Source organism: Echiichthys vipera (genome assembly GCF_963691815.1).
Source record: "Echiichthys vipera genome assembly, chromosome: 16".
NCBI classification, from domain to species: Eukaryota; Metazoa; Chordata; class Actinopteri; order Perciformes; family Trachinidae; genus Echiichthys; species Echiichthys vipera.
The window spans coordinates 22259655-22270727 of NC_139841.1; the positions used below are offsets into that span (position 1 = coordinate 22259655).

The 11073-nt window shown below is 41.1% G+C and overlaps 2 protein-coding genes across 2 annotated transcripts; one reads left to right on the top strand and one right to left on the bottom strand.

The window, feature by feature from the left end:
- Positions 1 to 390: 390 nt before the first annotated feature.
- dolk (dolichol kinase) lies at positions 391 to 3696 on the top strand. Its single transcript, XM_083929551.1, has 2 exons — positions 391 to 507; positions 1091 to 3696. Exon 2 carries the CDS (start codon positions 1229 to 1231, stop codon positions 2798 to 2800), a length of 1572 nt encoding a protein of 523 aa, XP_083785677.1. The 5' UTR covers positions 391 to 507; positions 1091 to 1228; the 3' UTR covers positions 2801 to 3696.
- Positions 3697 to 4428: 732 nt separating this feature from the next.
- Positions 4429 to 10219, bottom strand: phyhd1 (phytanoyl-CoA dioxygenase domain containing 1). The gene is made up of 11 exons (XM_083929487.1): positions 10129 to 10219; positions 8562 to 8720; positions 8109 to 8184; positions 7924 to 7971; positions 7792 to 7847; positions 7650 to 7712; positions 7524 to 7545; positions 6941 to 7069; positions 6730 to 6846; positions 5755 to 5881; positions 4429 to 4575 (listed from the first exon to the last, which is right to left on the bottom strand). Exons 1-11 carry the CDS (start codon positions 10159 to 10161, stop codon positions 4527 to 4529), a joined length of 879 nt encoding a protein of 292 aa, XP_083785613.1. The 5' UTR covers positions 10162 to 10219; the 3' UTR covers positions 4429 to 4526.
- Positions 10220 to 11073: the final 854 nt, after the last annotated feature.

The following is an 11073-nucleotide window of genomic DNA, read 5'->3' on the forward strand; positions in this document are numbered from 1 at the left end:
TTATATATAATAATTTTATTATATTATTATTGTTCCAAAACCTAACTAATGTTTTAACTTGACGCATAGATTTATTTTTCATATATCCCTTTCAAATATATATTATAAAGTCTTGCATATATATTACATTTAATTTAAAAAAAATAGTAGACTATTAGTTGAATATGAAACATGTGTCATACTAAAAAAGCTACGGTGTAAATAAAAAATATATATATAATTAATAAAAATACATTAAAATGTTAAATACACAATATGCGCTTCCTTAACGGCACAATACCTTGAAAATTGATTTAAATTAAAAGAAAATAAAATCAAAACAATTAAAACCACGCCTTTAAGAGATATTTTTATGGCTGCACCACGTGACCCCGGCTGTCAAATATGGCCCCCTCCTTCTGGGTGTGAGAGAAGCGACAGCTGACAAAGGAAAGAAATCTGTCAAAAAGGACGGCACCGGCTCATTTAACACCGCACTTCCCCTCCATACAACACTGCACTTATGTGGTACGTATGCGTGTCTCTGTCGGCCTGGGTTTTATTACTCTCCCGCCTGCAGTTTGGCAGTTTTAGCCTCCGTGGCGTTATGATAACTCAGCTGTATTTCGCTGCTTAGCTTAGCTCCGAGGTTGCAGCATCCTTGGCTTGGAAGGGCTTGCGTTTAGCATGTATGTAACAAATGATTGGGGGTTATTTATTTTTTTATTATTATTGTCACCGTATCCCTCAGATCAAATGTGATGGCTATGTGTTAGCACAACATTTACATCGGATTTAGCACCAGGAGAAAGTCAATCCGACCCTTATAACCTCCCACAGGAACAAAAGGTGCATGCAGCTGATGTAGAGAGAGCATGCATGAGGGGTTCTCATTCATGGGATAGTGGACTGGGTGAATGTTCAGTGTGGCCATAGTTCAAGAGAGAAAGCAGAGCAAGGTTCACTGTTATGAACAGCTAAGATGACTCATGCACTCTGCACCCAGCCTCACAACTCCTGGATTCAGTAATGCTTTATTTTTATGATTCTATTTTGTGTTGATTTTTACATTTTCCTCTTAACACTGTTTGTTTTCTTACCTCTCTTCTAGACATCCATTGTGTGTGAAAAATGGCTGCCAAGTGTGCCAGAGAGAGAAAGTGACATTAGAAGGCCTTCATTGTTGCAGACCATCTGTTCAGATCAACCCTTCTCCTCCCTTCTCCCTGTGAGCCTCCACCCTGCAGCCATGCTCCTCAATCCAGTGCTCGTGGAGTCCTCTGTAGTGTTGGCTGTGTTGCTGTGCGTCCACATGGTGATCTGGAACCAGCACTCCTGGAGCAGCATAGCCCTCTTCATCCAGGCTTTTTACGTACAGCACAAATGGGACCGTCTGCTCAGGTCTGGAGGCGCCGTGTTCCAGTTCCGTCCTTCAGCGAATAGTGGCATCGTCCCTGCCTCCATGGTGATGCCTTTGCTGGGCCTTGCGTTGAAAGAAAAGTGCTCTGCCTCGGGGAACGTTTACTTTGAGCGCTTCTTCATGGTGGTCACCATCACAGGCATGATGCTGGCTCTGTTTCTCTCGTTGATTGCTCTGGGAATCACAAGACCCGTGCCCACCAACACTTGCGTGATCGCAGGCATGGCCGGCAGTGCGATTCTCTACACGGCAAAACAGACGCTGACGGTGTCCGAGGTCATCGAGGTCTTAGAGGTGCTGTTGATCTTCGTTTATCTCAGTCTGATTGTGCTTTACCTGCTGCCACGCTGCTTCACACCGGGAGAGGCGCTCCTCATTGTCGGTGGAATTAGTTTCATCGTCAACCAGCTCATCAAGCGCTCCCTGAACCTGGCGGAGGTCAAGGGGGATCCAGTGAACTATTTCCTGCCGGTCGTCGTGGTGGGCTCACTGTTGCTGGGAGTTTTCTTTGCCCTGCTCTTTTGCTTCATGGAGTCTGAGACCTGGGTGTCATCACTTTTCTTTCACATGATGACTGCCGTTCTGGGTCTGGGAATCCTCATGCCGTGGCTCTCCCTGTTCATCGGCCGGCACCCACTCATGTGGCTGTTGGACTTTATCACGTTAAATGACAGAAGACTTTGTCTGCTGGGGTACTGGGTGTTTCTGGCTCTTGTGGCCACTTGTGTTGTGTTACACCAGAACTACCAGCGGCTGTCAGGGTCCAAGAAGCACCAGGCCTCGACTATTGTCAGGAAGTACTTCCATCTGATTGTAGTGGCCACATATGTTCCAGGGCTGATATACGACAGGCAGCTGCTTCACGTGGCGTCTGTGGGATGTTTGGCAATTTTCTTGTTCCTGGAGTACGTGCGTTACTTCCGGATCAGGCCGCTGGGTCAGCTGCTCAGGCAGCTGCTCACGTTGTTCCTGGATGAGCGGGACTCTGGGCCTCTTATCCTGACCCACGTCTACCTGCTGCTTGGCATGTCCCTGCCCATATGGCTGTTCCCTGGGCCCTGCGCCCCTAAAGGGATACTACCCGGTGCAGGAGGCCTGGTGCCTTATGCTGGCGTGTTGGCTGTGGGGGTCGGAGACACTGTGGCGTCTGTGTTCGGCAGCACCATGGGCGAGATCCGTTGGCCCGGCACTAAGAAAACAATGGAGGGGACTGCAACCTCCGTGTTCGCCCAGATCATCGCTGTGGCCATGTTTCTCATCTTTGATGGGAGCATCAACCTGAACTCCACCTACTCATGGATTGTCGGCTCCATCACTCTGGTGGCCATGCTGGAAGCATACACCTCCCAAATAGACAACCTCTTCCTCCCACTCTACCTCTTCATCCTGCTGTTGCTTTGATGGACAGCAGACACAAAACAAAAACACATCCCACACACTGTCCTCAGCTCTTTCTTGGGAGGTAGAAGAGTCATGGATTTGGAAAAAAGTTTGAGAAATATGATAGTAGTAACAGCAGTCCATTTAGGAATCAGTGGGCCGATCAGCACAAAAAAAGAAAAGTTAAAAGCAGATAGCTAAATGAAGATGGGTAACCGCTCCGTAAACAAACCAATTGGCTAGCAGACGTGATGTTCGCATGACATTAGAGTCTGCAGCCCTCAGATCACAAGTCATTTCAGAATCAGATAATCACTTAAGAATAAGTTCCTAAGAAATGTGAGTAAGAGTTGCTAAGTATTCTTTTAGCTGTGTCTGTCGTGACGGCGATGGTGTACGGTTTCTTTGCATGTCACCGTTCTGACCACAAGGCTCCTGAATCCAACAACTCCTGAATTATGCAGCGGGAGATTACAGTTCAGCTCTGCACAGCACAGTCGCTGCTAAACGGCATGTTTCGATCAACACTGAGGTGGTCTGTGGATACACAACTTTGTATTGCCTTTGAAGAACATTATTTAAAGTTAGCTTATTGGTATTGGTTTATTTTCGCCTCCTCGATGGCAATAGGAAAGACTTACTACTGGAAACATTTGCCTTAAGAAGTATATTTTCTATCACACATTACCTACTATTGTAGATGAAAGCATGACAGCCCCGGTCAACTCTTGTTTATAAGGGTGGATTTATACTTCAGTATGGCAGAAACTAACTATGCTCTTGCATGACACTAATGTGAAATTCAGTACTGTGACATGTACACAGGTATCCTACAGTGTATTCTTATTTGAGGTTTGATGGGACCCCTTAAAAAATACACTTGATATATACATTTCCTTGTGCTACTGAGCCTTCAAAACCGGCATATTGGTAGGCATCTGTAGATATGCTTTGGGCTAAAATGATAAGCCCTTTCTTTGCAAATATTGATCCATTTTGTTGAATATTTGCTTTGTATAAATACCCTCAAATGTTATCAGGTTTCATCTCATCATTCTTGGATGAGTTTATAACCTGAGACTTGTTTTCAGCATGAATTAATTACCAGCCTTATGTCCATCTGTAAAAGTGCGTTGGTGTTTTTTATTTTATTTTTTACGTTGTACCAATTTATAAGCATGATCCTACTAGTATGTTGTTTTTGCCATCACCCTTACATTTAAAAAGAAATGTAATATTGCATGTTGAGTGCATCAGAGAAGAAAGATAAAATTGATAATCATTCATACAGTTTTAGTGGTTTTTCATTTAAGCTGCGTCTTAAAAGGAACAAAACTTAATAGAAATGCTTACTGTTGTCTGTAAAAATAGGAATCAGCCATCTTGTTTTGACACAAATCTGAAAAAATGACCTTTAAGAAGAAGAAGAATACTGGTGGGTGACAAGAGTTACTAAATAAAAGTATGTCCACATGTCAGTTGTATTGTCTCCATAAAAATTGATCAATAAGTCAAATTCATTTCCCAATGTATTAAAACTTCTCTTTTAAAAACCTTGATACATTCATGAAAATATGGGGGAGTCATCATTAATCCAGCACTGACTTTGTTGTGAAACTACATACCAGTCTATGTGTACTTTGGCCGGTGCCAAACTAAAACAAGCACATTTTCTGTGATTAAAACAGTTCATCCATGTTGGTCCTCCTTGTGTCTTTCCATGAAACACAGCACCAAACTTCATCCTTCATTTAGTGTAGAGAGGCGGGAAGGGGAGCTCCTCAGTGGGCTGCAGCCTTTAAGGACCAAACAGATGGAAACTTAGTGAAGCTTAGTGAGCCAGATATCCTCCTCTTTCACATTTAAAGTTACATTTGTAAGCAATACAACACGCATTTGATCAATTCAACACAGGCTGCCACAGCTAGTCCTGGTCTGGTAGCTTATGCTGGCTAATGTTAGCTAACTTTATATTTTATTTATGATCTGTTTTCTCCCACAGACATTGCTGTTTCAGTTTGATATCTCTTCTCTATCTGTTCTACTATTACGGTCAGTTTTAGCGTTTATCATTATCCCACAATTGTCACTTATGGACATGTTGTGTAGTCTCGCTAAAGCTGCGTCAGCAGCTAAAGTCCTGTAGTCTTGCTGCCTTTTGCTCACCAGCAGCTACTGAAGCTAAATTCACTTTTTCTTTAAGGATCTCCTGACCCCTGAGTAAGTGACATTTTGGGGTATTTCGTAATATATTCAGTGCATAACAATAACAGTACAGAAGAACTTAATAAACTGTACAATTATCCCAAATAGTGAACATAACTGCAGAACATTTGTGTAAAACGAGCGATCTGCATGACTTTTGAGCAGATTATTTCCTCTGAATAAGATGAGTTTTCCTATTATTTGTTGCTACTTTGAATACAGTTCTCTGTATTGTGTGTTTTTTAATTTTTTTTTTAATCTACAATCATTCATACTTATTAGGGTTCTTTTTTGACGAGTTCAGCATTTTCTTCTCCCCGGCACTTGACCATTGGTGTGTTAGCTCTTTGGTTGTTTTAACTGCGTGCTGTTCTAATGCAGGGAGTGGATATAACTTGTGTGTCCTTATCCTGAGGTTTTTTTTAGATTGATCTCCTAAATTATAATCCAAACTTTAAAAATATAATATAATTTGGTTTCAACAACCATAAAATCCAGAAGGCCTGGCGACCCTCCGTAAAGCTTGGGCGACCCCCTAGATGGACACATGTTGACCTCTTGTTTTACTTTTGTGGTAAGACAATTGAAATGTTTATCTGTAGTGGTAGAAGTACTATTTAGTTACACAGTAATATCTAGGAGTTTGCTAACATTAACTAACATTAGCCACCAGGAGTCTGATTTTCATTATGTAAGATTGTGATAACCGTTTCTTTAAACCCCTCATTAACATAAAAAACAGCATTAAAATAAACAAAGCCAACTCTCACCAGTTGTCAGGGCTCCAGCAGGTGTCCTTGCTTTCCATCACATGGAAGGTGTAGACGTGGCGAGAGTCCTCTGAGGTGTTTTCAGCACTGCGATGCACCACCTCCCCGTGGATCAGGACTACACCTCCTGAACACAGAGAGGTTGATGGATAGGTTGGGAATGTGCAACAGCTGACCACCTTTCACAGATTAGTTTGGTGCTACACAGAACTAAATCCTTTTTTTGTTATCAATTAATCACATGAATCACTTAGTCTATGAAATAATGACTTGTTTTGTCTGACAAACTGTCAAAAACTCAGATATTTATATAAAAAATAGCAAATCCTTACATTTCAAACAGCATTTGTTTGGCAGTTCTTACACGATAAATTCCTTAAACATTCAATCAATCATCAAAACAGTTGCAGATTTATTTTTAGATCAAGTTGAGTCATTAAACGCATCATTTTATATTTTGCTAAATACATTTTACCCTATCTTTCCAAGAGTTGATACCCCTCTGCTGTTTGTGAGGTAAATATGAAGCTACAGCCGGCCGCCACTTAGCTTAGTTTAGCGTAAAGACTGGAAACAGGGGAACAGCTAGGCTGGCTCTGTCCAAAGGTAACAAAATCAGCCTACCAACACCTCTAAAGCTCCCTTATTAACATGTTCTATCACATTTGTTTAATCTGTACACAAACCAAAGTGTAAAAATGACAATTCGTGTTTTTTTGGGGGTTATTCATGTGCAGGACAATTTCTTGGCGAGACGTCACACACTCGTGACGAGAAAGTGAATGAGCGTATTTCCCAAACCTTTAAATGACTATTTGTTTCAGCACTATAAAATACACATTGTGCATGTAATGCTTATAGATACTCTCTGAGTGTATCACAAATATGTGTGCTTCAACAACCTCAAACAAAACCCACAAATTCCCTAATCACCTGTCAGTTGCCCACTTAAATTCAAAGAAACAAGTGAATTACCTTTTTTGACAGGTGCAGCGACAAACTTCTGGTCATCGTAGGTCTTCTCTAGACCGGTGAAGTCCGTCAGGGGAAAGGTGCCCTTTGGGGTACGCACCATACGCCGAGAAATACCACCTGGGCAATGAAATCATTTGATGTACTTAATCACACAGCATGATGGAGACACAAAAGAGTGGCTGGAAATCACAGATTTCTAGAGTGAGTTTACTGTTGTGTGACCCTGGGATGAACCAAAGGCAGCCATTGTTCACAGTGGCATCTTCCAGGGCGATCCACAGGCCCATGACTCTGCCCAGGGGCTCCGTGAACAGAAATGTGGCATCTTGATGTGGCGTCACTACACAAAAGGACCAAAAATGAATGGATAAAATGAGTTTTACATTTTGATATCTCTATGCAAGAAAAGAGAATATCAATCAAAACAGGTGTTGTTGTTTTTTTGTTAAGATATCTATGTTTTTTCTTTAATTTTTCTTTTTTCGACTCTAAAATCACCCGTAGGTGTGAATGGTTGTCTGTCTGTGTTCATCTCTATGTGTCCTGTGATAGACTGGCGTCCTGTCCAGGGTGTACCCCGCCTCACGCCCAATGTCAGCTGGGATCGGCTCCAGCACCCCCTGCGACCCCGACCCCGGGATAAGCGGTTGAAAATGAATGAATGAATGAATATATTATATTTTCTTATTGTTTGCTCAAAGGGGAAATCAATCAAATTCGGCTTTTAATGGCTTTTACGTGTTTTTGCAAGTTCTTCATTTGATTTATTTATTTAATCCATTGAGCTTTCTTACCTTCTCCACCATTTCCTGGTTGCTGGAGAAGAGAGAAAGAAAAAACATGATACTTTATTGTGAACTACTCAGACAGCATCCTCTGACACTACAAGTTATTTCTTTCTGTAGATTTTAAAGCTTTACCTTAAAAATGAACATGCTTTGCAGTATCACAGGACTTACGAGACCCAGCTTCTTCCCTATGCCCTAAAAAGAACATTTAATGTGAGTGTTGGTTATTCTGTGAGCCAGTACATCCTTCTCTGACATTCAACAGCTCACTCACCTGGATTTTGGGTGAATGTGTAACCTTTTTGTACAGCGGCTCATACGCGTGAAGAGCTAAAACACAAAAACCAGAGTAAGTCATGGATTATTGACAGAACTCTTGTAAAAGTTGATTTTAAAAAAACCTCACCATGTCCGACTTTATTTAACGACCGCTGTTTTGGTACGATGAATTCCCCTGCAGGACAAGAAATGTGTTAAAACTCGAGTAAAAAACGTGTATCTTGTCCTCACCGGTGATGACATAGCATTTACGTGCAGGGACAAAGGTTAACATCAGTCAACGAACAAGCAAGAAATAAGAAACAGGTTCACCTTTGTCATCAAAAGCTCCTTTCTCAAAGAAAAAGCGGATCTTATCTCCACTGGTGATGAAATAGTCGGCACTCCCCTGCAGGTCAAAATGTTAACATCAGTCATCTGATCCAGCAGGGAATGATGGCATTACAGAACGGAGAGGCTCACCACACTGACACAGACGACATTATTGACATAAATGTTTGCTATTATTCTGAAGGGAAGGGCACTGAGGGCGGGGGTACACAGTGTAAATCAGTGGAGAGGTAATGTACCTACAGACTGGATGAACCTGATCACAAAGGGAAAACACACACTCACTCTCTGCAGTTATGTGGGAATCTCACCTGCATCTTTTAGTGCAACGTGATCGAAAGCATGTTGGAGAAATATTGCAGGATAAGACTGTGAGTTGCTGACACTTTTTAAGACTCGTCTCACACTGTGCAGCGGTGCGTTACTGTAGGTCACCTGGCTTTTGAGCTGCTCGTCGTGATCGGTGGAAAAGGTGATGCGGCAGTGCTCCGGGACGTCCATCTGGTCCACTATCTCTGCCATCCTTTGCCTCAGCTCATCGCACTCCTGGGAGCTCAGCAGCCCGTCCAGAACCACATATCCATCCTCCAAGTACTACAACAGACATGTCCTAATAGTGATGTTTTTTTACACAAAGATGCTTTTGTTTTCTCGAGCCTAGGATCAAATGTACAGCATTCTCGACGCAGTATAGTTACATTTGAGATCATTTGAATGGTGCGGCAATAAAAACATGGGTTTAAATTTTTGTTTAAATCATTTAGTTTCAATTAGAAACTAGGACAAGCTGATCGTTCATGTCTGTTTCCACGTTTTCCACAAAGATGCAAGTCTGTATCTTTGTTTTCTCACATTTACATCCACTTGAGCGTCACATGTATAGAATTTACACATTTGATTTACATAATGCAAGAAGGAAAGAGCACAGAAAAAGACCGGTGCTGCATTTCACACCAGAGCCGCAACTAATGATCTTATGGTCTATTACAGTGGTTGTCAAACTTTTTTTAGTAACGTTTGGGGGGCTTTATAAAGCCTTTAAAATACAAAAACACTTTCTACTGCTACGTTTCAACCATAAATCCTGATTGCATTTGTTTACGGCAGTTAAAATAGGAATGCTAAATATGAAATGGGGAATTAGGATCCATGCATTAGTAATATTTTTTAATGATTATATATTTTTTTTTTAGTCTCATGTACCCACTGCAGTACTCCAAAGTACCCCCAGGAGTACATGTACCCCCATTTGAGAAAGAATGATCTATTAAATATCAGCAAAATAGTGTCTGTTGTATGCAGAACTCAAAGATAAACCACTGACTTTCCCATAAAACAAAGAAATGCAGCAAACCCTCACAATTGAGCGGTGGGAACATTTGAGTATTTATAAATAGCTTAAACTATTGATAGATCATCACAAGAGTCTACTAATTGAATGGAAATATGTAATCCATGTGCAGAGGGATGTTTAAGTCCTATGTGGAGTAAAAATGTACCCAAAGCCTACGCACTTTTAGTTGAATTACATAATATTTGATGTTGTTGGTTGTTTACTTTGTGACATCTGCTCCTGAAAGGTTCTTTATTGATACACTCATTTACTTGATATATATATAAAAAAAGATCTTAGTAATTAAGTGCTTGTGTCCATGCTTTAAGTCTGAACAAATGATTTGTGCTTCAGTGCAAAAGATCTGGTGCTTCACACAGCAAGAATAAACGGACACTCGCTCCAGGCTGCCTTTGAGGACCACTTGTAGCTGCAGCAGGTTATGTAATGACTGTGAAATTAATGTGTCGTCATATCAACTACATCAATGAAAAAAAAAAACACAATCCTGCAGATATATGACAGTAGATTTTAAAAATGAATCTATATTTAGTGTTATAGTCTAATTAACAATATTTTGTGTTTACAGTTGAAGCATATGGTGCAGGGTGTTAGTCAGCCTCAGCCCACTGTACCTGCTGTACCTTTGTGTGTGAGGGAAACACTCACCCTCTGCACATCCCGATCACTCATGAAATCCATGTTGGTCTGTTCGGAGACCTCCAGCAGCTCCTGGGCGCGTGAAATCCAGCCTGCAAACACTTGGTTTCCGACCACGTGACGTGTCCACATCAATTAGAGTGGAGGTGCTGGAGCCCGTAATAGGATTTTGGACTTTAACTCTTTCCTTGCTGATGAACTGTGCTCATGGTGCCGCTGTAGTGGCGCTGCATGGCCTCTAGATGTCGCCCTCGTCGTTGCTGTAACCATAGACTGTAGGTAACATGGGTTACAGCGCCATCTCGTGGTCACTCACTTTTTAGCTCCACTCTATTTATTTGGAGGTTTTTGTTCATTTCTAGATTTAAGCTATTTTAAACAAAACATATATATGTAATATATGTATCATAAATACAATGGTGGAATGTAACTAACTACATTTGTATAACTACTGTACTACATTTTAATATAGTGTTTTATCTGCGATACTGAACTTCTATCTTATTGTTGTTCATATTTTGTATTTTATAGTTTATCTTATTTTTAGTACTTCTGATTGCTCTGTACCGCTGCTACATTGACCTATTTTCCCCTCTGGGATAAATAAAGTTATCTATCTATCTATCTATCTGTAAGCTGCTTAAGTATAAGTTTGGCTTACTTACACTTGATATTTCCATTTTATGCTTCTTTATATTTTTAATTTCCCTGCTAAGATCAGTCAAAATGCCAGCAGAGAAAAAGGTCTGTTTCATCTTCGGTATTTAAAATACATTGCTCAGCAACAAGTTCGACAGTGCTGAGGACTTTCCCCTGACAGAGGAACCACCCACCGGATGAGGAATGAACACTCGTTGCAACAGGATGAAGTGTTAAGTGTTTATTTCATTATCATGTGTCAGAATGGTACAAAAAGTAGGGTCTGAACATCAGGAAATAACGTTCAGTTGTCCA